General features: G+C 35.2%; 1 protein-coding gene across 1 annotated transcript in view; it reads left to right on the top strand.

Moving 5' to 3' along the window:
- Positions 1-27670, top strand: part of KNL1 (kinetochore scaffold 1) — a 51690-nt gene extending 24020 nt beyond the window's left edge. The window contains exons 9-26 of the mRNA XM_019725479.2: positions 2187-2239; positions 3081-8120; positions 9625-9763; positions 10190-10257; positions 10648-10746; positions 12573-12688; positions 14517-14607; positions 15198-15314; positions 16137-16224; positions 19709-19786; positions 19950-19989; positions 20870-20971; positions 21415-21515; positions 23941-24009; positions 25189-25298; positions 25706-25824; positions 26517-26639; positions 27355-27670. Coding sequence (XP_019581038.2) covers positions 2187-2239; positions 3081-8120; positions 9625-9763; positions 10190-10257; positions 10648-10746; positions 12573-12688; positions 14517-14607; positions 15198-15314; positions 16137-16224; positions 19709-19786; positions 19950-19989; positions 20870-20971; positions 21415-21515; positions 23941-24009; positions 25189-25298; positions 25706-25824; positions 26517-26639; positions 27355-27469 — 6668 coding nt within the window. The 3' untranslated portion in view covers positions 27470-27670. The remainder of the gene's footprint in view (positions 1-2186; positions 2240-3080; positions 8121-9624; positions 9764-10189; positions 10258-10647; positions 10747-12572; positions 12689-14516; positions 14608-15197; positions 15315-16136; positions 16225-19708; positions 19787-19949; positions 19990-20869; positions 20972-21414; positions 21516-23940; positions 24010-25188; positions 25299-25705; positions 25825-26516; positions 26640-27354) is intronic.

Genomic DNA, 27670 nt, shown 5'->3' with positions numbered 1-27670 from the left:
ATCTGATCATATTACTTCCCAGCTTAAAATTGTTCAATGACACTTTTTTGCTTACAGGATAAAACCCACACTCCTTAGCACCAATGTAGAAAACCCCTTTATGATTTGGCTTATCTTCTTCAACTTTATTCCCTTTCCTTTATAAAGGCATCCTGTGCTCTAGTCTATGAAGAACTATTTGCATATGGACTTTTTTCCTCCTGTGTATCCATTGGTACATGCTGTTTCCTCTACCTAAAGTTCTCTTCTTACTCCAATTTGCTTAGCAGTCTTCTCATTTTTCACTCAACTTAGCTTAACTTCAGTGCTATTCAAAGTATCCAGTCCACAAACTGTTACAGTCCATGAAAGAAGAGGAACTTGCACTAAAATGTAAATCAGCTATGGCAGTAAACTACCTTTTGTTTAGCTGGCCTTTTTTCCTTAGCAAAGCTTTCTTGATGAAGGAAATATTACATAGTTTACATTGCCTACTTCTTCTATCATGAATTGATAACAAGCGGTTCACAGACTGGCACTATACCTTAAGTACTACTGGCTTACATTGAGCTTCCTCTGGCAAAACCAGGAAGTTAGAGTTACTTTGTCCTGTGCTCTCAGAACACTTCCCTTTTATTTCTCAGTCTTTTGTAGAATTTACCACATTGTATTTTAGGTGTTTATTGGCTCCTTGTCAAACTGGAAACTCTTTGAGTGCAGAAATTTTGTCTTGTTCTTTGTATTTCAGTAAATAGTTAAGCTTTGGGGCCCATAATAGGTTTCTGAATTGGTATTTGTTGAATAAATGAGTGGAAATATGATAAACAAATAAGGCTTCTAATAAAAACCCTGTAATTACTTCATCATGTTTAGTTGGTTGAGGTTGCTATAAACTCTTTAAACTGTTCTAAAGATTTGCCTTTAAACTGAAGTATTTTTAAATGTATTTCCTTTTTTATTATAGCATCTTCAATCCTTTCCTTATTTCTAAAGTCCAGTATATTACCCAAATAATTATATTTTAATTCTAAAATATCTTCAGTCTAATCCCTTATTTCCATTCTCATTGTCTCTTGCCTTAACAAACTCATTATGTTGTATCTGAACTATTATAGTAGCTTTTTTATTGGTTCATCCTCTCTTGAATCTTTCTTCTCCTTCTCTGGAATTATTTTTATAAAATTTCATAATAGAAATGTCTAGATTCCTTAACATAGACTAAAATTTAAACACTTTAAAATCTTACCCTAACATTTCAGTCTCATCATTTGGTACCCTTTACCATGTAACCTCTGCTATCCAGGAAATAAAAATAGAGAAGTGAAGGAGGAAAAAAGTAGTCCAAACTTTCCACCTTTAAAATCTGTACCACATTCTTAAAATATTTCTGTCACACAAGAGAATACAATAATCACTGTTCTCTCTGTCCCTAAAATGAGAATTAAAAGTCAATAAAATTTAATATATAAGTTCTTACAAAGGGCTTAGTAACTAATAAATACAGTAGTCACCCCATATCCATGGGAAATATGTTCTAGGAACCTCAGCGGATACCTTGAAAACACAGATAGTACCAAATGCTGTATATACTATGTTTCTTTCCTATACATACATACCTATGGTAAAGTTCATAAATTACATAATTTCACAAATATAAAATTTGTTCTTATTGTAGATTTTAGCAACCTCAACATAGAGATTTTTTCTTTCCTTATTAAGTGGAGAACTTTAACCTTTTCACTTAAAGGAAGCATATTTGAATTGCCAGCGTCACTACTCTTGTACTTTGGGGCCATTGCTAAGTAAAATAAGAGTGACATGGACACAAGCACTGCAATACCATGACAACAGTTCTGATAACCGAGATGTCTGCTAGGTGACTGATGGACAGGTAACGTATATAGCGTGCATGTGCTGGGCAAAGCGATGATTCATGTCCTAAGCAGGCTGGAGCAGAATGGCTCAAGATTTCATCATGCTACTCAGACTAGCATGCAATTTAAAACTTATGAATTATTTCTGGAAATTTCCATTTTATAATTTTGGATCATGGTTGACCATGGGTAAGTGAGACTGCAAAAAACAAAACCGCTGATAAGTGGCTACTCTACTCATAACTGATAAAGAACTTAAGAAAAGGAAAATCGGGCTCTTGGTGATAGATGTATGTTTTTGTCATTGGCTAGTTTTTTCTTTTTTCTCAATAGGGATGAACACGTTACTCTGTGCTCCCATTCAGACCCAGATGCAACAGAGAGAGGTATGAGTTCACGCAAGTGCCTTCATATTTTAATCTCCCTTGACAGTTAACACTTTTTAAAAACTCAAAATTTAAGCATAATGGCATGATTTAGGGGTTACTTACCAAAATGGACCCACAGACTGGAAAAACTTTCTATCCTTTGAGTTAATTAAGGATAATCAAATCACTGCCATTTAAATAATAGAGAAATATATTAGTTATATTAGGACTTCTCAAACTTTAATGGGCATATGAATCATCTCAGGATTTTGATAACACATAGATTCTTATCCAGTAGATCTGGCGTGTGCCCTGAGATTCTATACTTTTAGGAATCTCCTGGGTGATACTAGTGCATGAGTCCATAGACCATACTTTTAGTAACAAGGAGTTTGACCATGTCCTGACAAATAAAACCATTGCATTAAGATTCAAAGAGAACCCAACTCCCAAGAGTACAGTGTATGCTATAAATTAGCCATCATGCACTTATCCCTTTCTAAGTCTTTTTATTTAGAATGAGAATGACCTATCTAATACAGAATCAGAATTTTCATTATAGTTGCATTTGGTATTGTCAGTCCTTTTTATTTTTTAGTCATTCTAATGGGTGTATAATTAACCTTGAACTTTTAATTTGTCCCAAAATACTAAAAATATTCAGACTTTAGGAAAAATTTTAATAACAAATTACATACTACATACCACACCATTGATTCAAGATACCACCATTGATGGTCTCTTGTAGCCATCATTGAGGATTATTTATATAGTACTCTATATATAATACATGTTGTAAAATACCTTTTTAAAAGTTTACATTTTAGTTGAGTTTTTTAATATTTTGCTTTCATTATAGATATCGATTACAGAACACAACCATGAAAAGAAACATGCAAATGACGAGACAGTCATCTTTTCAGATGAAAACCAGATGGACCTGACGGCAAGTCACACTGTGATGATTACCAAAGGCCTTGCAGGTTATACCAAAAGTGAAAAGTCCGCCAAGATAGATACTACATCGTTTCTAGCTAACTTAAAGCTCTGCACTGAGGATTCAAGAATGCAGGAAGAATTAAGTTTTTCCATGGATCGAAGCACTTCTTCAGAAAAGAAAATAAATTTCAATGACTTCATAAAAAGATTGAAAACAGGAAAATCTAATATTTCTACAGGACCTGATAAAGAAAATGCTGAAATATTTTTTCATTCCAAAGAATCAAATAGGGCCTCTTCTATAGATCAAATGCATGTATCTCTTAATGTAGATGAAAATGACAGTAATATGACTAGAATCTTTAGAGAACAAGATGATGGGATGAATTTTACTCAGTGTCATACAGCCAACATTCAGAGTTTGGTTCCCACATCCACTGAGGCCAGCTTAAGGGAATTTAAAAGTGATGATACTACAGTTTATGGCAGTGCCTTGATGGACTTGACAATGAACCACACTGTACAAATTTTACCCTCAGCAGACAATTTATCTGAAATAGAAAATCAAGCTCAGACTGTCATGATGGATGTTACAACAGGTTATAAAACTAAAGCTCCAGAAAAGAAAACTGTCTTTAAGAGTAAAATGAATACTGCTCTTCAAGACCCTTCATTAAACCCAAAAGGTGAAGTACATATTACTAGAAGTCATATTACAGGGACAGAAACTCACACCGTCACACAGACTTCTAATCAAGATGCCAAGACATCGGCCGTAATCCCAGAATCTATATGTTCTAGTCCAGCTATTCAAGATTATAAGACATTTTTATATTCTAGCTGTAATGATGCTATGGAACTGACCAAGTGTCTCTCAAGTATGAGACAAGAAAATAATTTGCTAAAGCATAGCAGTAATTGTTCCAAAATGTATCCCAATCCAGATGCTGCCTCTCTTATAGAGAAAACTATTTATTCAGGAGAGGATAATATGGACATTACCAAAAGTCACACAGTTGCAATAGATAATCAAATTTTTAAACATGATCAGACAAATGTACAGATAGCAGCCATACCAGTATCTGAAAAAGAAATGATGCTCCAAAATCACATAACTGTGTCAAAGGATGAGGAAATGAATGTAAATTGTAGGTCAGTTCCTCATGTATCGAAGGAGGGATTACAACAGGGCCTGGCAAATCCTCTATCTATTCCATTGTCTGACAGAAAGACTGTAATGTTCACAGGTGAAGATAAGGATTTGACTAAAAGCCATACAGCTAACATAGGAAGTCAAGTTCCTCTTGCATTTTATAATCTAGCATCTGAGAATACGAATAAATCTCACTCTGACAACAAAAACTCTTTAGATGAACGGGAAGAAATGACCAAAAGTCATACTGAACCATCCCGACAACCAAATATAATATCTAAAAATATCCTAACTGACACCTGTGGCAAAGAAAAAGATGAAGTTTTAAAGATTTCACCCATTCTTGATAAAGATTTTCCACAGTCAGCCAATATTAACCAGGATAAAGCAACAAGCCATAATGTAGTATACTCTGGTAGAGATCTTAATAAACAAGTAGCACTGGGAAATAATAGAAATACAATGTCATGTGAGCAATCTTTGTGTCCTACCACAAAACTGTTTTTATCAGAAGGACAATCTGCCATGAAAAATTGTAATACTGCTGTTAACAGTCATACAGTAAAATCTGTACCAGGACAAAATGCTAAACTGCCTGAGCCACTGAGGAAAAGTTTAGGCAATCTCACCCTTGACTCTGCTCATGACAAGACAATTACTTGTTCAGAAGAGGAGCAAAATATGGATCTAACCAAGAGTCACACTGTTGTCATTGGATTTGGTCCTTCTGAAATACAAGAACTTGGTAAGACTAATTCGGAAAACACAAACAGCCAACTTACAGTAAACAGACAAGTAGCTATAAAAGTTGAAAAATGTAATAAAACTCCTATAGAAAAAGCTGGAGTATTTATTTCTAATGATATGGATGTGTTGGAGGACACAAGTGTACAGAAACCTGGATTTCTGAATGAAAAGCAAGATGTCAAAATTTGTGGAAGGAAAAGTGTTGGCAGACTAAAAATTGATAGGACTGTTATATTTCCAGAGGGTGATTTAAATGCTATGGATATCACCAAGAGTTACACAGTGGAAATAAATCATAGACCTTTATTAGATGAACATGATTCCCATTTGGTGCCTTTGGCAGGAACTTCTAAAACTGTTTTGTATACACGTGGGCAGGATGACATGGAGATCACTAGAAGTCAAACAACTGCCATAGAATGTGAAACTGTCTCACCAGAAGAAATAATTACTAGGCCTGTGGACAAAACTGTAGTGTTTATAGATAATCATGATGAACTAGAAATGACAAAGTCTCACACTGTTTTCATTGACTACCAAGCAAAGGAAAGAACTGTGCTTCCGGACAGGCCTGACTATGAACTATCCAAAAGGAAAAGCCTAGTCAAACCAAAAGTGACTTCTGCTGAGAATATTTTCTTTCCACAGAAAGGTGAAAGTGACCATTCAGCAAAAGACAGCCATCAAACACTGTTGGGGGAACAGTCTAATAGTGGTCGTATAGACAGAGCTGTACCATTTGTAGCTGATGATAACATGGAAATGTCTACATCAACCAGTTGGAAAAATGACAAAGATGTGCAAAAGCTTGGATTTCTGAATGAACCTCTGTCGTGCAAAAGTCAAAGAAGGAAAAGCCTTAGACTCAAAAACGACAAACCTATTTCATTTTCAAATAATGATAAAAATGATACAGATGTCATCCAGGGTTGTACAATGGAAATAAATAACGAAAGTGCCCTGGAAGCCAGAGCGGACTCACATTTGGTGTCTTTGGCAGGAACTTCCAAAACTATTTTGTATACATGTGGGCAGGATGACATGGAGATCACTAAAAGTTACACAACTGCCTTAGAATGTAAAACTATCTCACCCGATAAAGTAACCACTAGGCCTGTGGACAAAACTGTAATGTATGTAGATAATCACAGTGATCTGGAAGTCACCAAGTCCCATACTGTTTTCATTGATTGTCGAGCTGAGAAGAAAACACTTCAAGAGTGCCCTAAATTTGGAATAGCAAAAGGAAAAACCGTGAATGTTTCTTTTCCTACGGATAGCAGCTCGGATCAAGAAATCATTAAAAAACAGGCACAGGCTGCAGAAAACAAAATTGTTCTTCACACCAAGCAAAAGCATCATGTGGTACCCTGTCCTGCTAATACATTGTCAGGGGGTCAAGGTGAGATAGAAATCATCAAATTCCATAGCACTGCTGTGGATGAAAAGGTCAGGCGGAAAGTTGTAGACCAGGCCCATACATTGGAAAAAGCCAAATTTGAAGGCTGCCACTTAAATAGCACAGACAGAAGCAATGTGCATTTTATAAATAGTCAGGCAATTGCTAAGTTTGGATCCAGCAATAATTATTATTCCTGTTTACCAAATGTCATTTCCTGTTTTGATAATTTGGAGGGGACTGTGATGTCCTCATGTGACAAAGATGAGAAAGCCAGTAATTGCCCAGTACAAAATGATGTTGCTAATGCAAACGTTTTAGCCAGTGAATATGACTTGAAATCTGAGGGACTGCCTCTCTCTGCTCCTTGTTCTTTGTTAGAGAAGGAAAAAGTTATTCAAACCAATACCCAAGGACAGTTAGACTATATCAAAACAGTGTTCAAAGATCAAGATCTGATTAAGGAGCCCCAAAATCTATTAGCTAATCAAACTTTAGTATATGGTGAAGATTTGGGGGACATAACGAAACTTGATACAAAGCAAGTATCTTTGAAGCTTCCAGAGGATCCAATGCAGGCTTTTGTTGATGTTTGTGTTCCTCCTCAGCCTCAGCTCTCAACCCAGCTATCTTTATTACCTCAACAAGGACATATTATTATTAATAAAGATGAAAAAACATTGTCTAAACTTGGAAATAAGAATTTAAATATTACAGAAAATTCCTCTATACCCACATGTGGGAACGAGTCCAAAATGCTCAGTAATGAGAAACAGGTTACTGTAGCATGTGAAAAAGAACTGAAGAAAGATAGTCAAGCAGCTGAATGTAGTACAGCTATAGATTTCCACAGTAACTCAGACTTGACTAAGCAAGTTATTCAAACTCATGCCAATCTTAAAGAAATGTCAGATCCTGTATTTGCATCTAATGCTGCAAATTTTAGTAGTGTCAAACCAAATCTGAACAATATGTGTGAGAAAACTGAAGAATTTTTAGATTTCCAAACTGTCCATATTCCACCTTCTCCAGAACCATTACTTAAATTAGTAAGTAAGGCAGACAATGATATAAGTATAGTGCAAGCCACGGAAATACATAATATTAACACAGCGTCCAGCAATGTTAAAGATAATAGAGATGAAGAAAATAAAATTTCTCATAGTGGAGCTGAAACCAACGCTGTACCATTAATGACAGCTGTAGCAGATAAAGTGAGGAGATGTTCTTTGGGAATATTTTTGCCCAGGCTACCAAAGAAGAGAAATTGTAGTGTGACTGGTATTGATGACCTGGAGCCGATTCTGTCAGACACAACTGATTTAAATCACTTCGAAACTCAGCCGGTCTCCAGTAAGGATTCAGGCATTGGATTTATTGCAGCTAAAATGAACTTAAGTCCATCTCAATATATAAATGAGGAAAATCTTCCTACATATCCTGGTGAGATTAATTCTTCAGACTCTATTAGCATAGAAACTGAGGAAAAGGCTTTGATCGAGACATACCCAGAAGAGATTTCACCATCTGAAAATAAAATGGAAGAAACCTGCAATAGCCAGAAAAGAACCTGGGTGCAAGAAGAAGATGATGATATTCAGAATGAGAAAAAAATCAGAAAAAGTGAGATTATGTTTAGTGATACTACACAAGATCAAAAGGTGAGCTCTCTTGAATGAAGGAATGTTCTTGATTTTTTTTAAAGTTAATGAGTACTCTTGAATTTTCATTTTAGTCTTGGGTAGGCAGGAATTTATTATTCTCAATTATAGGGCTGGAGAAATATTTCTATGTAGAATCTTAAGGAATTAATTGACTAACAGACTTAAAAACAATTTGAAGTGACAATCACAAAAAACGAAATGGAAAGTAGTGCAAAAATTAATGTTGAAATTGTATAATTTTAAATATTCTGTCACCTCTAGTGGTTTGTCATTGTGATTTTGCATATGAAAATCTCTAGGCAGGGTATATGTAGTTTGAAAGGTCATCTTCAGTCATCTTATAAATGTTTGGAGGATAAAAGCCTTTTTATTATGCAGACTGCATAAAGAAAAGCTTGACTGAATTTTCTTGACTAATGAGGATATGTAGAAGCTGAGAGTCCATTTCTTTAGTAGATGGGAAAATTCCTAGGTCAAGCCCATTGTCTGAAAGTGAAGTGAGATGTTTGTATTTATGAAAGAGGTTATAGATATTAAAGTTAAAGGAACACTGAATTGGATAACTTGGGAGAATAAAAGCTGTCACTCAAACTGTTTTATAGGTGGAGAAATAAAGATTAGAAAGAATCAGAGGTTCATAGAAAACAAAATTTAAACTGTTAAGAAATATTTAAGTAAGCTTAGAAGATGATTTCAATGGTTCTTTAAGATGAGGTCCTGAGGAAATGGTTTGTCTATGAAGGTTTGAGAAAGTTAACAGTAATACTATAATGTGTATAACTGAATAGATTCTATGAAAGTTAGTATTTGTTCAGTAAATATTGAGTATCTGCTATGCCCTAGGCACTGTTCAGGCACTGGGAATGCTTCAGTGGGAATTTATAGACGAAAATCTGCTCTTTATACCATTATAATCTGCTTGCATTGTACCATTTAGACAAAGAATATAATGTCCTCAAAAACATATGTGAATAGGTAGATGAAAATGGTGTTTAAGGCTATAAAGTCAAATGGTTAAAATGGTAAAAGCAGGATCACTTGTCTTATTTGCCTTCAACCAAAAGAGTCTTGGTCACCAGGTGAAGGAAGTGCTAAAGCTTGGAAATAAGTTTCCTTTCTATACTTTAGCCAGGGCCACCTTGTACAGCCAATATTCTATTCTGGTTTTCTGCAGTGTCGTAGTCCTGACCCTGGTAGCTAGTAGTTGAATAGTTGGATAGGTCGACATTTGATAGCTCATAGGATCTGTCTATAACTTAGATACATCTGAGAAATAATTTGCTTATACAGTATAATGCAGTTATTTCTATATATTTTTAAAATAAAATTACTTTTAACTCTAAAGGCCTCAGTTGCCTGTTACTTATTCTAATTGTTTGCTAAAGTATTTTGTATGGGTTACAGATTTTATGTTAGTAGTTCCGTTAGTCAACATTTAGTCATTGTAAGTATACAGTGTCATAACTTTATCCTGATGATGTTCCTTAATTGATAATTTCAGATTTTTGATCACCGTGCTGAAGGGGATATAGATAAAAATGCTAACAGTGTATTGATAAAAAGCCCAAGCAGGACCCCATCTAGTTGCAGCAGTTCTCTGGATTCAATCAAGGCTGATGGGACCTCTTTGGACTTCAGCAGTAAGATTCATGAATCTAATTAATAGAAGTGATCTACTTACTTGACATTTAATAATAAGTATATTATAAATGTATATTCAGTTCAGGAGATATTTGAAATTTGTGTAAGTTTTTTTGGAGTTATAAGTAGTTGATAAGTAAAAGAATATTTAGTTTATTTTTAATTCTTAGTTATTTTAATAAATTGAGATGTGATATATTATACTACAAGGGATAGAGTGATTTCCTTACGAGGCTTATAATCAGTAGGGAAACGTTGAATGGAGCCTTAAAACTAACATACTTTGCCCTGTAAATGACAGTCTTCCCAAAAGGATCCTAGTGGATAGCTTCAGGAGTATGAACCACATATAAACCTGAATGATAACTAAAATTAAGTTTACAACTTAATTTTGATTTCTTCACCTGAATCTGCCTTACTTCTAGCATACCGCAACAGTCAAATGGAGTCACAGTTTCTCACAGACACTATTTGTGAAGAGAGCTTGAAGGAGGTATGTTAAAGCATTTCTCATTTCTAATGCAACTAAATTCCTTGTTTTATTTTTTCTTCTTTTAATTTTTAAAAAATTGTGAAATATTTTAAATATGCAGAAGACAAGTTTTGTTTTCTTTGTTAAGGACCCGACCTAGCAGTTAATTATATGGAGTAAAAATCATGATTAGAAGACCTATGTTTTGTTGTTTCTTCCCAAGTCTACTGTTAATGAATAATCTTAAGAAATAAATATTAGATAAAATAGGTATAGCCTACAAATATCTGGATTGTATTTCCACAAATACATGCAAAGTGCTTTAAGCTATTTAGAAACAAATGAAATGGTTATAATCAAAATGAGCTCCCCTTGAATGGTCATGCAAACTTTTTTTTTTCTTTTCCTCAGAAACTCATAGATGGGAGAATAACAATAAAGGAGTTCCTTATACTTCTTCAGGTCCACATTTTGATACAGAAACCCCGACAGAGCACTCTTCCAGCCAAAGTAAGTGCAATTTCTTGGCAAAATAGTTGCCTCAGTTAAAATACGAGTATATTGTACTTATTTACTAAACTGCATCAATGCAAGCATTTATTCAGAAACATAAAAAGAATCTAAGGAAGCAAATTTTCTGACAATTTTCCTATAATATTTATGTTTGTGGTTAGCATAAAAATTGATATTTTTTTGTATCCTGGATTTTGATAAGGTGACAAATTTTTTCTCCTTGCAATATTGGGGAACAGTGTGTTTCTCCAGGGCCCATCAGCTCCAAGTCGTTGTCCTTCAATCTAGTTGTGGAGGGCACAGCTCACTGGCCCATGTGGGAATTGAACTGGCAACCCTGTTGTTCAGAGCTCATGCTGTAACCAACTGAGCCATCCGGCTGCCCCCAATCTATTTTGTTTTTGATACTGTTTCCTGAACATAGGCTCTTTCCTACTATTATAAAAATCCAAGTTTCGCAGTTTTAATAAACATTTTTCTTTTTTTAGTAAATATTTTTCAAAAAAAAATTTAAGATCATGGAATATTTGAATAAGACAAACTCAATTTAAAAGATTAACAGAAAAACTTAGAACACTTTCATAGGGATATTTTTTCCCTTAAGTCTGTTGAATATTTACAAAAATTAGTTATGTCTTTCGCCACAAAGAAAACATTAACAAATTGAAAAAAAATGGAGATTTTATGGACCACGTCATTTGATCTTAATCCAATAAAATTAGGACTGATAGAAGGACTGAAATATTCTTAACTTCTTGGAGATTATGCACCATACTTCTAGATCACTCCTACATCAAAGAGGAAATCAAAACTATTTAGTAGAAAGCAAAATAAAGGAGAACATAAAATACCAAATCTATGGGACATATAGGAAAAATGTTTGACAGGAAATTAAAAGCCTCACATATCATTGTTACAGAAGAGTGTTACAGAAGAGAATTATTAATACTTTAAGAAATTGGGGGCCAGCCCAGTGGCTCAGGTGGTTGGAGTGCCAAGTGCTCCTAACGCCAAGGTCGCTGCTTTGTTTCCCACATGGGCCAGTGAGCTGCACCCTTTACAGCTAAGACTGAACAACGGCTCTCCCTGGGGCTGGGCTGCCATGAGCTGCTACGGGCTGCTGAGTGCTGCCGCGGGCTACCATGTTGGTAGCCAGAGTGAGTGGTCGGCAGCCATCATGAATGGCTGGCAGCCGGTGAGAGCTGCTGTGAGCTGTGAGCTGCTGCTGTGAGCCAACGACTGACTGCTTCAGCTGGGCGGGGCGCAAGGCTCTTAATACCAGCGTGGGCCAGGGAGCTGTGTCCTACACATCTAAACTGAGAAACAACGGCTTGCACTGGAGTGGGAGGGGGAGGAGGAAGAAGGGAAAAAAACAAATTAAAAAATCGGAACAATAAAATAGCATCCTTTAAAAAAGTCAGGGAGACAGAATTAATGCAGGTAAATGGTAAAGGTAATGAATTTTTGGATATCAATTTACTTAAAATAATGTATAGCCGTTTTTTCCCCCAAGCTTTATTATGGTATAATTGACAAATAGTACATAGCCATTTTCAAATCACTTTCAATCCAATGTGAGTGGAACATCTACAGTTTCCCTAAACATCTGTGGAAAAAGGACTTTGATGTCAGAAGCTTGAATTTAAATCTCAACTTGTAGCTTTATTAGGTATAAGAATTTTAATGGAGTATTCAAATTTTTCGTTGTAGAACTTTTAAAAATAGGCACTCTGAAACTTCAAACAATACTTGAACATGATTTGTCCTGAAAATACCAGTTTTGAGGGACTGATTTGTTTGTTTGTTGTTGTTGTTTTTTTCAGTTTACTGTGAACACACAACCTACTCTGGAAGACCTGATGTTAAGTCAGTATGTTTACCGACCCAAGATACAGATTTATAGAGAAGATTGTGAGGCTCTTCGCCAAAAGATTGAAGAGTACGAAAGTTTCGTTCTGTTTGTTTGTTTGTTTGTTGGATGGGTTAATAATCTGTGTGGTAAGATTTTAATTCAAGTAACACCAAAAAAGTTGGTGGCATTAATTGGCAGTGTGCTACAGTATGTTTATAGAAAGAGTTTCAGCTTTATAGTCAGACAGACTGAAGCTCAATCCTGACTACAACACTAGTAGCTGAGTAACCTTATGTAAGTTAAGTCATTTAACCTTTATTTCCACATCCATAAATTGGGGATAGTCATACCTACTCACCGGGTAGAAATAGTGTATATAAAATGTTTTCATGCCATTCTTAGCAAGTATGGCCTCAATAAACAATAATTATTAGATTATATTGTAAATTGTTTGCAAATGAACATCTTCAAAAGAGGATAGTACTCTTTAGAGATTTATTTATATAGTGCCTAAAATCAAGAATGCCTTTGGGTTTATAATTTTATCACATTTGCCCTTCATTTGCATGTATAAAAGAACATAGTGGGGCAGATGGGTGGCTAAGTTGGTTAGAGCGCGAGCTCTGGGCAACAGGGCTGCCAGTTTGATTCCCACATGGGCTAGCGAGCTGCGCCCTCCGCAACTGGAATAAAGTCAATGAGCTGACGCTCAGTTCCTGGGTGGCCAGATGGCTCAGTTGGTTGGAGCGCGGGCTCTCAACCACAAGGTTGCTGGTTCAACTCCTGCAAGGGATGGTGGGCTGCGCCCCCTGCAACTAACAACAACTGGACCTGGAGCTGAGCTGCGCCCTCCACAACTAAGATTGAAAGGACAACAACTTAACTTGGAAAAGTCCCAGAAGCACACACTGTTCCCCAATATCCCCTTCCCCCGACCCAAAAAAAAACCCACAAAAAACATGGTTTTACTCAGACTATAGCTTAGTGCTTAGGTATACATAGGTGTTGCAGACAAATATACAAAAGCATAGTATATCTGGATTCCTGAACGTGCAGGATTTGCAAACCAAAATAATGTTTTTTTCATTCTTATCTAGAACTGTCCAACTAAATTTGAACCAATATAATAAACAGAAAAGAAATAAAATAATCTTTTAAGAAGTATGTAATTTTAAAAGTAGAAACTTAAGATGCTGTTAAATTATAGTAGTGCAGATTTGCCTGATTCTGGTTTGTTCACTCAAACAATTTATATATTGAGCACCTGTTATGTGCTAGGTACTGTACTAAGTACTGGGGTTCTTCACTGAACAAGACAGACAAGTTTCTTCTTGTTAAAAGAGTTGAGTATCTCAGGATTTGTCAAACTACTTTCTTTTGAATGAAATAAGATCTTGCATACAATGAACAATCTGTTCAAATGTACTCTACTGCTTGATTTTGCACTTCTGTGCCTGTATATAATATCTTCTAACTCTGATATAAATTTATTTTTTCTGCTTATTAACGAAAGATTAATATATAACTTTGCTGCTTTTATAAATGGTATTCTTTAAAAGTGAGCTAAGACTTTGAAGTGAATTAGGAACTTTTATTTAAAATAATAGCTACAACTTCACAACAATTATGCATTACCAACCCGAGGATTCTTTATAAGCATCATGTTTTCATGTTGGATAAAGTGATACATTGAGATGAGAATCTATTTGTGAGGGAAGTTTTTTTGATTCATAACATTCTTGAACATTCTATAGGTGTTGAAATAATAAGGCTGGCTATTGTTCATGAGTGAATTCCCCTCTTTTTATGTAGAAAAGAATTAGGAAAAATTAAATTAAGTATGCCTGTGGATCTGAGTTGATTGATTCAAGCTGATTTCTGAACCCATATGCTAATTAACTTTTCTATATTTTAGACTAAAGCTTTCTGCATTGAACCAAGATAAACTGTTGACTGATGTAAATAGGAACCTATGGGAAAAAATGAGACACTGCTCTGATGAGGAGGTACTTTTGTGTCATTTTTTGAATGGGAATCAGTATAGACATTTTGAACAGTTTTTATTGTGAAACAGGGAACTGTTACTTGGTGTAATTAGTGATAAGTTCTTTAACTTCTCAGGTGTAATATGTTACCAAGGTTTTATTTAATTATACGAGTAATTGTGAATATACAATCTTTTCAAACTTGAAATGATCAATTTAATATATAAAATATAGTTGAAATTTACTTAGAATTCTCACCTTCTTGTTTGCTTTTCACGTAGATTAGATGAGGAAAAGATTTAGTTGATTAAATAATAAGTAACTTATTTTATATATGCCTAATATGTTAAAAGAGTTTTATTAACTAAGAGGCTGTCATGTTCTAATATGTAATATTAGTAAGTGAATTAAAACCCAGGATCAAAATTCAAATCTTTGGTTCTATTCTTAGTCTATTAAATGGAATTAAATTTGCAAATGAGAAGTGCCCTACCTTAGGAATCAGCATGTGCAAAGCTTAGCACATATCATCTGAATCAGCCTTCTTAGACCATTTGCCTTTTCTAACTCATTTGTTTTAGTGCAATATAGCCTTTGACTTTTTCTTACAGCTGAAGGCCTTTGGAATTTACCTGAACAAAATAAAATCCCATTTTACCAAGATGACTAAAGTCTTCACTCACCAAGGAAAAGTGGCTCTCTACAGCAAGCTGGTGCAGTCAGCTCAGGTACTTTGAAACAATTAATAGCATAGAATGAAAGATCTATTAGAATTACTTTATTGTAGTACTGGATTATGAAGAATGTTTCTTAGACATGTGAATGAGACTTGGGCAAAAACTTAGAATTATTCATAAGAGGTGGGGTTCAATGTATCAAAAGTGGCAAATCCTGTCATCTTGAGTAATTCTAGAATATATTTACTAATATGGGCCTATTTCTCATCTCAAATTTGTTATCCATTTTACTTATTGTAATAAAACAATATAGGATTCTGATCTTTCATTACTAAGGATTATACTATAGTATTATCTTCCTCATAATCCATACCCAGCTGTATATGTTTGTGATCAGTTTAAAGTAGTATTTCCCAAAATGACCATCCTTTAAGAAAGGTTCTATATTTAAAAACTTTCTATTAGCAATAAGTTTGGGAAATATTATATGCAATATCCTCCTTTTGGAGAAATATAATAGCATACTAATGTCTAAAGTCAGAAATCTTCTCTTTAAAAAAGTCTGAAAAGAAAACAGGCTATAATTCTATTTGACCAGTGTTTCCCATATTTATTTGACCAAAGCATAGTTTTTAAGGAACTCTCTTTTTTTAAGTAGTATGTTAATATGTTATGTGGAAATGCTAGAATAAAGGGAAAGTACAAAAATGAATTACTAGAGTTTATATTAGACTGAAAACTTTGACCTTCATTTTAAGATCTGCCTGTTCATGATTTAGACATAGCAGTTATGTCAGCTATTTGGAACATTTATAATGTTGTAAAGTTTTGTTTGGAACTTTAACTTGACAGTCTATAATGTTGTATGTTTAGAATGAGAGGAAGAAACTTCAGATAAGGGTAGATGAGATGGACAGCATACTTAAGAAGATCACTAACTGTCTCACTGAGGTGGAAACAGGTAAAGTATTTTGAATTCTCTTCCAAAAGAAAATTTAATTTTATTTAAATGCTTCCTTGCACAGAGGAGCTAAAAGAAACAACCAGGAGAAAAGACTAGGGTCATGGTAGTACAATATCATAGAGGTTCAGGGAGATCCAAGTTTCAGGAAGAAAAGAATAATCAGCATTGTCAAATGCTGAAAGAGGTCACGACGGTTAAGGACTGAGAGCTACCATATCTGATGATTATGTAAATTCTGCGATCCTTGAGAACACAGTTTCAGGACAACAATACTAAACAAGTTGGGATTATAAAAGGACAAACTTGAAAGGCTAATTTTCAAATGGAGATAAATTCATCTATTTAAAAAAGAGATTATGGTCTAGGTCATGAAGAGGTTTCCAAAGAGATTTATTATCTTGGGCATCTCTTGTTGATTGTGTAATGGAGGACCATAGTAAAGGAGCTTTAATTTGCTCTAATTTAATGTTTCAAACTGCTTATGCAAGGCTTCAGCATAGTGATATCGGCAATCTGTACTTCCTTCCTCTCTTTATCCTCTGGTGTAGAGATTTAGATTTTTATTTTTATTTTTTATTAAGGAGGGCGCAGCTCAGAGTGGCTCATGCAGGGATTGAACCAGCAACCTTGGTGTTATTAGCACCGTGCTCTAACCAACCGAGCTAACCGGCCGCCAAGGATTTAGATTTTATCATCCACTCGTTTGTATATTCTCTCCCCTAATGCTTTCTTCTGCCTTAACAATTATGTTTATATGAGTGATTCCCAAATTCAGTTAAATTCATCAGGTATTTTTTGAGTACCTACTGCATGCCAAAACTGTGCTTAGCATCAGAAAAATAATACATGTAAGACACAGATTTTGTCATGTAGCCTGTCATCATGTTGGGTGAGGGCATCTTTAGCCTCTTCATCTTGAGTTCCTGACTTAACATTTCTAGCTTCCTGCTGAACCTCTCTGCAAACATGTCCTTAAGCACCTTAAATTCTGTGTGAATAAATGGAATTTATTGTCTTCTCCAATTTCCAAAATAAAATCTGGAAACTTGTTCTCCCTGATGTTTCTTGTCTCTATTAATATTATCACCATTCTTATATATTGCCAAAGGCTCGAAACTTTCATTTTCTTTGATTCTCTCTTACTAAATTCCGTCATATCTGCTTCTTTATCTCATATTCTTTCCCATTCCCATTAAAGCTATCTTTAATTTTGAAATATGCTATTTTAAGTCTTCTAACTTGAAATTTTTCTACACTCTTCCTTCTATCTCATTCTAGTTCAACCTTCACATTGCTGCCAGATTAATAATTCTGGACAGTTTTCCTTACTCCCCTGAAAAACTTTTCTGTCTTTTTATTTATTACAGAATAAAGTCCAAACTCCTGACCTTGACATATAACATTCTCTGCAGTCATTTTTAGATCTTTCTTTCTTACATGGTTTACTATGATTACTCCCTTATACATTCTAAATTCCAACCAAATCTTGTCATTTCTATGCAGTCCTACCACTTTGTCTATGCTAATGTACTCTGCTGTTTTCTGCCAAAAGAAGTAGTCTCTATCTCCCTTGAGCTCCCAAGGCTATTTTGTTAGAACTTCTTATAATACCTATCACATCTACTTGTGATTAGAGTTAGTTTTGTATAATTTATCTTCCTAACTAAATTGTGAGCTGTGTGGGAGCAAAAATCAGCTTTTATTTTTCTCCGTATCCTTCAGAATTCTTAGCACTGCTTTCCACAGAATGTGTCTAGTACATGTTTTCTGCATTGAATTGATGATAAGTATATGAATTCCATAGTCTTAGACTTCCCTACCCCTTTATCATTACCTTACTTTCTACTTCATGGAAAAAAATAGCAGCCATTAGGCCGAACTTCTAAACTTCCTGCTACCAAAGAAACCAGTTTTATATATCTGCGTATCCATTCTGTCGTCCTTTCTTTTCCCTAAGACCAATTTTTCCACCTAAATTTAAATTCCATCTGCTGTTCTCAGCTCAGGAATTATATATCACTGATTTTCCCTTTTCTCTTGTATATTCAACCTCTCTACCTCCTCTACTGGATACATTCAGCTCTCTCTCAGCTTTAAAAATACCAACAACCATACTTCTTTTTCTAGGTACCACTACTGAATGGCTCCCTATTTCTTTCTTGTTCAGTCATTATTCCTTGAGCAAATATACTGAGTACTTACTAAAGGCCATGTACAATGCTCAGTGCTAAGAATACTATGGTGATTAAAAACAAAAACTTTATGGCCTTTGGAGCTTTTAGTCTAGAAGAGAATATAAGAATTAAGTAATGTTATGGGAAATGCTCTGGAGGAGAGGTTGCATGGTGCTATAAGGTCCTGAAACGGATTTCTGACCTAGTTCAGTCAGGAGAGGCTTCCCTCTGAGGAAGTGACATTTAAACTAAGATCTGAAGAATGAGTAGGAGTTAAAGTGAGAAGTGAGGGGAGAAAAGACTATTCAATATGAGTAACACATGCAGAAGCCCTTCAGTGGGAAAGAATGTACCAAGTAGAAGGGTCTGAAATAAGGCCAACCTGTCTGGAATAGAGAGAGCGCAAAGAAACATTGTCTGAAATAAAGCTGGAGATGTTACTAGGGGCCAGGCCAAGGAGGGCCTCTTAAGGAGTTTTGACTTTTTCTAAGAACAGTGAACAGCCATTTAAAGAGTGTTAAGCACTGGCTGCGTGTAGAAATTGGACTTAAATAGATCAAGAGTAAATATAAGAAGTTTATTAATTATTGGACTGGTATGGTTAAGAAAAACAGTAGCTTATATTAAGGGAGGCTGGTGGTGATGAAGAAAAAATGTAGATTCAAAAAAAATATATAGTTTTTAGTTTATTGGGGTGACAATGGTTAGTAAAGTCACATAGGTTTCAAGTGTTGTCCTGTAATACATCATTTATATATCACATTGTGTGTTCACCACCCAGAGTCCGTTCTCCTTCCATCACCATATATTAGATCCCCTTTACCCTCTTTCAAGAAATATTTTTGAGGTAAGAATCTAAATTTGGTTTGGGAAGAGACTGGAATTTTAAGGATGATTCCAAGGTTTTAAAAACAAATTAAATAAAAATGTTTAAATGTGTGTGCATCCATTTATGTATGTGTATCTGTTCCTGCTTAGTCCATGGGGTTGCCTAATAATAACTTTGATATATGCAAATTTATATAAATAATTTCGACTCAAAGTGGCCACTGAGAAGCTGCTACTTGAGATCATTGCCATATGGCTCAAAGTTCAGTTGTCTGACTCTAGAAGCAAGTTTTTGTATGAAATTATAATTATAGCTCAGTGCCTTATTGGGAAGGAAAAGTGCGGGAAAGAATAGTATTTGTGAATTATTCTTCATTTGGGGACCGTCTAATCTTTTCACCTCCAGTTGTTTAATTATTATTATTATTTTTGTTTAATTATTTTTGACTGAGTTATTCTAATACACATTGTCTACTTAGAAACTAAGAATTTGGAGGATGAAGAGAAAGACAATCCTATGGAAGAATGGGATTCTGAAATGAGAGCTGCAGAGAAAGGTAACTGGATTAATTAAGGAGATAAATGGGGAAAAAACTGTTCTGAGTTTATTTATTTAAGTAAAGTTAAGTGAGATAGAATTTTCAATAAAACAGATGATTTTTGTAGCAACATTTCAATGTTTCCATTCTGATAGATTTGTTTTTATTTTTCTTTTCAAAGAACTAGAACAGCTGAAAACTGAAGAAGAAGAACTTCAAAGGTCAGCCTTGAGTGTTAAAAAATATGCTGAACTTCACAAAGCTAAATGACTTTTTCACCTCCAGAAACTGACAAGATTGGGGACGAGTATTCACTAAGGCTGCTGACTCAGGGGTTCTGCTCTACTTGACCCTAGAGGCCATCTTAGTCCACAGTATTTTCTAAGCACTGTTGATTACAGGGCATTAATCCAAGGCAGTATTTCTCGAGTTTGAATATCAGGATCCTTTTAAAGAAAATAAACTTAGCATTAAACTGTTTTTATATTGTACTATTATATTATACTTAAGTATAAATAAGTATAAAATGAGATGTATATTTCTTACGCTCATGGCTCTTATTTAACTATAACACTAAAAGAAATCAAATATAATGACAAAACCGGTAAAATTCCAGTTGACAACATTAATTTGATAGGTGATAATATTTGGCTGAAATTAAATTGATGCTAGCAAAATGACTAACAAAGCATAAGTTCTATTTAGATCCAATAAACTAAACAAGACCAAATTCCGGCACCAAAATTATGCCATGTCTCAGTTTTTAGGTGGGCTTTCTCATTTTCTGCATTATTCTTATATTTTTATCATGAAAATGAAAACGTAAATTTTAATAATCATAAGGAACATGGAACCCCCAAGGATATCTTTATGGATCCTAATTTCAGAGCCATTGATTTAGGCCTTTCTTAATTAGACCCACACTTGTAGATTAATGTTCATTTTTTTAAAAAATATCCGAGAATGCAAAAATGGATGCCATTCAACTCATTGGGGAGCCATTTAGCATGTGACTTCTTGTCATAAACCTTACATTTTAATGGAGTCCGAATTCTCTAACAACAGACTTACCTTTCTGTGACTATCTGGTTTGACTTGCAGAAATCTCTTAGAACTGGAGGTACAGAAAGAGCACACCCTTGTTCAAATAGATTTTGTGCAAAAACAAACAAACAGAACTAAAGAGCTACTGGATCAGCTAAGGTAAGGAAAAGCAGGTGTCAGTTTGTGTTTCATCCTGTGCCTCTGTGGTTGTCCAAACCGACTTGAGCAGTTGACATGCGTTTGTAGTATGTATCACTGTTTTTAACCAACGTAGCCTGAAAAAGAGTCAGTGTACTCAACACTAAGCTGAAAGTACACAAGGTGGGAGAGCTGTGGAATTATAATTTTGAAGTATTGAACACTTTTATATTGCTTAGACTTGGTTTTTCTCTGATATATAGATCGATTGAGTGAATTATTTATTTCAAAAACATAAGTTTATACATTCACAATATTTGAATTAAAGTATTAATTGTCTCCTAATCCAGTAGGAAAACTCCAGCAGGTGCTGCTAGTACTGATTGGGTAGGTAGTATCCGAAGTTAACCCTCTTGTTTTATCTCAAAAAAATGTTTATTCTGTCTTGTTTTCTCTCGCTCCAGCTTGTCTGAGTGGGATGTCATTGAGTGGAGTGATGATCAAGCTGTATTCACCTTTCTTTATGACACAATAGAACTCACCATCACCTTTGGAAAGCCAGTAGGTGAGAAGCAAAAGATTAACTCCTCTGTAGAAAAATATGTGGCTAAACTTAAATCTTTATTTTAATACAATAGTGACTATTGACATAATGAAAGCACTGCTGAAAATCTTAGAAGAGGCAATCACATTAATTAGTGAGAATAGAATTTTATTTTTATTTTATTAGAGTAAAACAAAAATTCAGTTAATGAAAGTTGTCTTTTGTTGCATTACATTAGACAGTAGAAATTTTGCCTATCCAAATAATGGATCAACATATTCATATCTATTTAGTCTAAGTTCCTTTTTTCGGCCACAGTGGATTTCTTTTATTTCCTTAAAATACATGGTCTCTTGTGATAGAGGATTTACTCTAATGGCTTGTGACTCTTGACTGTTTTTTTTGTGTGTTTTTTTGTTTAATTGTTAAACTTCAATTAACCTAAAAAGTTAATTGGAAATTCTGTGTGTATTGGTGGGCTTACCAAAGTAGGTAGACTATATGGTGACTGGAAAGAGTCCTAGCTGTTTCGTTGGAGTTGCCTGTCAGTCTCTTTAGGTCTTTTCTCTTGAAACATTTAGCTTCATCGTAGCCAACCGTGGGTAAACATGGCCAAATTGGAACTTAGGATCTTTACAATTGCCAGCCTCCAAACATGTTTCTCCTTAAAAGTTCCTTTTCTTGGAGGGCTGGTTGGCTCAGTTCGTTAGAGCGCAGCGCTCATAGTTCTTAACACTAGCATCGCTGGTTTGATTCCCACATGGGCCAGTGAGCTGCACCCTCCACAACTGGATTGACAACGACTTGATTTGGAGCTGATGGGTCCTGGAAAACCAGACTGTTCCCCAATAAAATTTTTTTTTAAAGTTCTTTTTATCAATGAATACCATCATCTTCCATCCAGGTTCAAAATTAAAACTTTGGAATCATTCTATACCTCTTTCTCCCTTACCACACATGTCATCAATAAGACTTACTGATTTTAGTTTAATATTCATCCACTTTGCTTCACCTCTTCTGTCAGTTGTCATCTCTAACCTACCTGACTACAATAACATTCCAGCTGGTCTTTTGGATCTTCTCTTTTTCTTCTCCAATTCATTCTCCTTCCTATTGCTATAGTGACTGTTGAAAATCGGATCATGTACCTATGCCTACTCTTAGACTAATGATTAAAATATTTGAGATAGCCTGTAAAGCCCTGCATGAATTAAATTTTTCCTCCTTTTCCCACCTCATCGTACACTGTTCTCTTCATGTGGGCCACAGTGGATTTCTTTCACTTCCTTAAAATATTATGGTCTTTCACTCTCAGCTCTCTTTCATTTCATTCTCCCTCAGGACCTTCATATTGATGTTTCTTATACCTGAAAGCTCTTTCCTTGTCTTGTCCATTTAGGCTGCTATAACAAAAATACCATAAATTGAGTAACTTATAACAACAGTTTTAGAGGCTAGAAGTTGGAGATAGCAAACCATCATGGTCAGGTGAGGGCCCTCTTCCAGATTACAGGATTCTCATTGTATCCTCACATGACGGAAAACCAAGCTAGCTCTCTGGAATGTCTTTTATAAGAGGTCTCTACCCTCATGACCTAAGCACCTCCCAGAGGTTCCACTTCCTAATACCATCACATTGGACATTAGGAGTTCAACATATGACTTTAGAGGAGACACAAATATTCAGACCATAGCACCCCCTCTTCACAAAATAAATTTCTACTAATAATCCTTAAGAACTCAGTTCAATTATCACTTTCTTGGGAAAGTTTTCCCTGACTCTTATTTTACCTATTCTCTCTGCTACTTGCCTTCCTGTTATATATTCTCATTGCTTCCTATAGTTTTCCTTAATAGTGTTTACCACAATTTGTAGTTCTTGATGTGTTTATTAAGTGCAATTATCTGTGTTCCTCTGAGCTGTAAGCTTCTTGAGAGTACAGATTGATCATGTCTGTGTCTCACTATGGTATCCAAAGTGAAAAGAATCAGTTTAAGAGATTAGGAGATGACTCTAGAGTCTGAAGGAACTAGCAGCTATCCTGGCTATCTAAAACTCACTATTATCCTGCTAAAAACATAAAGCAGTTTTACTGTATTTGTACAAAGATAGTAGGTGTGAAAGGTCATAGCCATTTTCTTTATATGATTCCTGAAAATAATATCTTTGCACAGAAGTTAAGGGTCAAAGAGGAGGCCTTGATAAATATACTATAACTGTACTACACCTTAAATTTCCTTCAAAGGCTTGCTAGTCAATATAGTTTTTAGCAGTCTCAGGGGAGCCTTTAACATATAGAGGGAATAATATGATTCAAGGATAAACCTTTAAATAACTCTGGAAAAACCCTGCTACCCAGAAAGAGTAGGACTTTAAAGTACTAAGTTGTATGTGGCTTAAAATCAAATAAAAAAAAAATACTGTTCTTATTCTTGTTCTTCCTAGTTGGTCTCCCTTTCCTGGGCAAGGCTTATAGGAAGATTGTTGACCTGAATTTTCATTCTCTGTTAGATGGTAAGTTCAAAACATTTGGGCAACTAAAATTTTTTTTGGCAATTTACCAAGTGTAAATTGCTCTGAGAACTCTCACATACTAAGTTAAATATAAACAATAATAATAGTAGTAATAATTTGTTGGGCCGGCCCAGTGGCTCAGGTGGTTGGAGTGCCATGCTCCTAACGCAGAGGTTGCTGGTTCGATTCCCACATGGGCCAGTGAGCCGCGCCCTCTGCTTCTAAGATTGAGAACAACATCTCTCCCTGGAACTGGGCTGCCATGAGCAGCCGGAGGTTGGTGTGGGCTGCTGTGTGTTTCCATGGGCTACCATGTGCTGCCATGAGTGGCCGGTGGCCAGCATGAGTGGCTGGCAGCAGGCGAGAGCTGCCATGAGATGCTGTGAGCGGCCGACAGGAGACTACCAGCATGGGCCAGGGAGCTGTGTCCTCCACAACTAGAATGAGAAACAACAGCCTGAACCGGATGTGGGGGAGGTGGAAGAAGGGGAAAAATATTTTTTAAATAAAAAATAAAAAAATAATTTGTCCTTAGAAATGTGTATTAGACATAAAACTGGGTAATGTTCCAAATATTGGGTAGGTCTTAAAAGAAAATGTTTTTTTATTATTACTAGATCTTGAGCAATGATTAATGATAGCTATTTCCATAATTTAAAAATTACCATTATGAATACATCTGTTTCAGGCATGTGTATTACTCACATTAACACTATGAGGTGTAGATATTATTCTGCATTTTACAAATTAGGGGTCTACACCTCAAAAAAGTAAATGTGCTTAGGATCATTCAGGTAGTAAGGAAAGCCAGGATTTAAACTCAGGTTAAACCCATGCTCTTAACCAAGTTCTATTCTGTATGTGATAAACACTTGAGTTTGTATAAGATTGTTTTATGTTCACCATATATGTTGATTTATGTGTTTGAAAATAAAATGGAGAGGATATTTATTTATTTTATTAGTTTCAGGTGTACAAAACAATGTACTAGTTAGACGTTTATCATTTAGATCCCTCACACAGTGATAACCCCCCTCCCTGGAGAGGATATTTAGACATATAGTAGTTTGGAGGTATGTCTAGTTTATATAATATTTCACATATATATATGTGTGATATATGAAATATATTTGAATAATAAGTAGTAACCTGCTGTTGTGTGTTTTTTCCCTTCCTCAGAGAATAAAGCTCCTCCTTCCTCCCTTTTAGTTCATAAGCTTATTTTCCAGTACATTGAGGAGCAGGAATCCTGGAAGAAGAAATGTACAACACAGCATCAGGTACCCAAGGTAAATTCTGATTGAAATACCGTGTTTCCTCGAAAATAAGACCTAGCCGGACAATCAACTCTAATGCGTCTTTTGGAGCAAAAATTAATATAAGACCTGGTCTTATAAGACCAGGTATAATATAATATTCATATAACATAACATTCTATATCAGGTCTCATATTAATTTTTGCTCCAAAAGACGCATTAGAGCTGATTGCCTGGCTAGGTCTTATTTTCGAGGAAACAGGGTATATAAATAAAAATTATGTTATCTGTCCCAAAAAGCAGAATTGAGATTTTATAAATGTAATAGTGGATCCTGAAATGATAAATATATTATATTGTTTAACTTTTGGGGTTTCTTTATAAAAGAGCCATTAAACACTGAGATGTTTTTATAATTTCATTTCTTCTATTTTTCCCAGATGCTTCAAGATATCTCATTGGTAGTGAGCCATTGCAGACTTCTTGGAGAGGAGATTGAGTTTTTAAAGAGATGGGGACCAAATTATAACCTAATGAACATAGATGTGAATAATACTGAGTAAGTATACAGTTCCGTAGGGCTGCCATAACAAAGTATACTACAAACTGGGTGGCTTAAACAGTAGAAATTTATTGTCTCACAGTTCTGGAAGCTAGAAGTCTGAGAGCAAGGTGTCAGGATTGATTCCTTCTGAAGCCTGTAAAAGAGAATCTATTCCATGGCTCTCTTAACTTCTGGTTATTTATTGGCAATCTTTGACATTCTTTGGCTTGTAAATACATGACCCCAATATCTGCTTTCATCTTCACATGACATGCTTCCTGTATATTTGTGTCCAAATGTCCCTTTTTTATAAGGATACCAGTTATTTTGGATTAGGGGCCCACCATACTCTAGTAGGAGCTGATCTTAAGTAATTATATCTGCAGTGACCCTACTTCCAAATAAGGAGATAGGTACTGGGGGTTAAGGCTTCAACGTATAAATTTTGAGGAGACACAGTTCAACCATAATAGTAATTAGTGAAAAACATATTAAAATAATTAATTTTATTAATGAATTTCATGACTCGTGATAAAAAAACAACCATAATAATACTTTGTTCCAGATGATTCACCCTTTGTCTTATTTGATCAGGTCTAGAAATAATGTATACCTAAGTTTTCATTTGCCGGTGTAAAAGAAAGATATATTTGTGTTTCATTCTATTTTTGTTTTGTATTTTTAATTGAGGATCTTGTCTTTTACAGATTGAGGCTTTTATTCTCCAGCTCTGCAGCATTTGCAAAATTTGAAATAACTCTGTCTCTCTCAGCCCATTATCCATCTATCCCGTTACCCTTCTCCATTCAAAATCACCTTGGAATCATTGGGTGAGTGAAAGCCAGCAGAATAGGGCTTCCAACTACTTTTTTACCTTTGTTACATTATTTGAATGCTCCCTCAAAGTGGTCAGTAAATGGATAGACCATAGTGAGACCCAAATGTCACTTCTCTCTGACTTCATTTTGAAGAATTTGTTCCTTTAAAGTCAGTGACCTTCATTGCTCTCTCCAGGGGATGCTGATGCTTTCTGAACACTCTTACCTAAAACAGGAATCAAGAAGGAAAAAATCCTTCATAAGTTTTGCCCAAGTCATAATATGAATAACTTTTATGGCCTTAAGTACAGAATAATTATTTTAAAAGCCATACAGTCACAATACTCTTCTCAATTAGTCTGTGGAATAAGACCTAAAAATATTTAATTCCTACTATGTATTTTGAGACTTTTTAGACACACTGCTAACAGATTGTAAGATAGCAGAGTTTAGAATGTGCCTATCTCAGATCCATTAGTAAACATCAATAGTTTAGATTTTTGTAGCCAGAGAAAGCAACTAGGTCAAGATACTTCACAACTACATACAGAATTGGTTCTTAGGCCTTGTTTTCAGAATCTTAATTCAAACTGGATAGTCTAATTATTTCCAGAAATGCCTATGTGTGCTTCCTGGGAGATTCAGAAACTGTACCCCAAAACGAATTCCACTGAAATGGAGATAAGTCTGTTTCCAGAAAAATTAAATAATCTTTTGTTCTTTCTAGCCGAGATGAAATTGCCGCTCTTCTATCTAAAGTGCCACTGGGGGACAACTACCTAAAGAATGTAGTCAAACAAATTTACAGAGATCTGCTTCAGGACTGCCGTTTCTACCAGTAGACCCATGGACCACAGCTGTAACAACCAAGCACACTTAATAATGGATACTATGTCAGAGTCTCCATTGCTGTTTAATCTTCATCTTTAGGTCCTAGAAAGAAGCCTAGTAAAATACCTTCTGATGATGTTATAGTTAATTTGTCGGGTTAGTTTTTAAATCTCTACCGTCAGGAATAATAAAAGGCCTCAAATAGCCAGCTA

This window comes from Rhinolophus sinicus, linkage group LG03, assembly GCF_036562045.2.
Source record: "Rhinolophus sinicus isolate RSC01 linkage group LG03, ASM3656204v1, whole genome shotgun sequence".
NCBI lineage: Eukaryota > Metazoa > Chordata > Mammalia > Chiroptera > Rhinolophidae > Rhinolophus > Rhinolophus sinicus.
The sequence above is the reverse complement of the archived record's forward strand: the minus strand, read 5'-3'. Positions and strand labels throughout refer to the sequence as shown.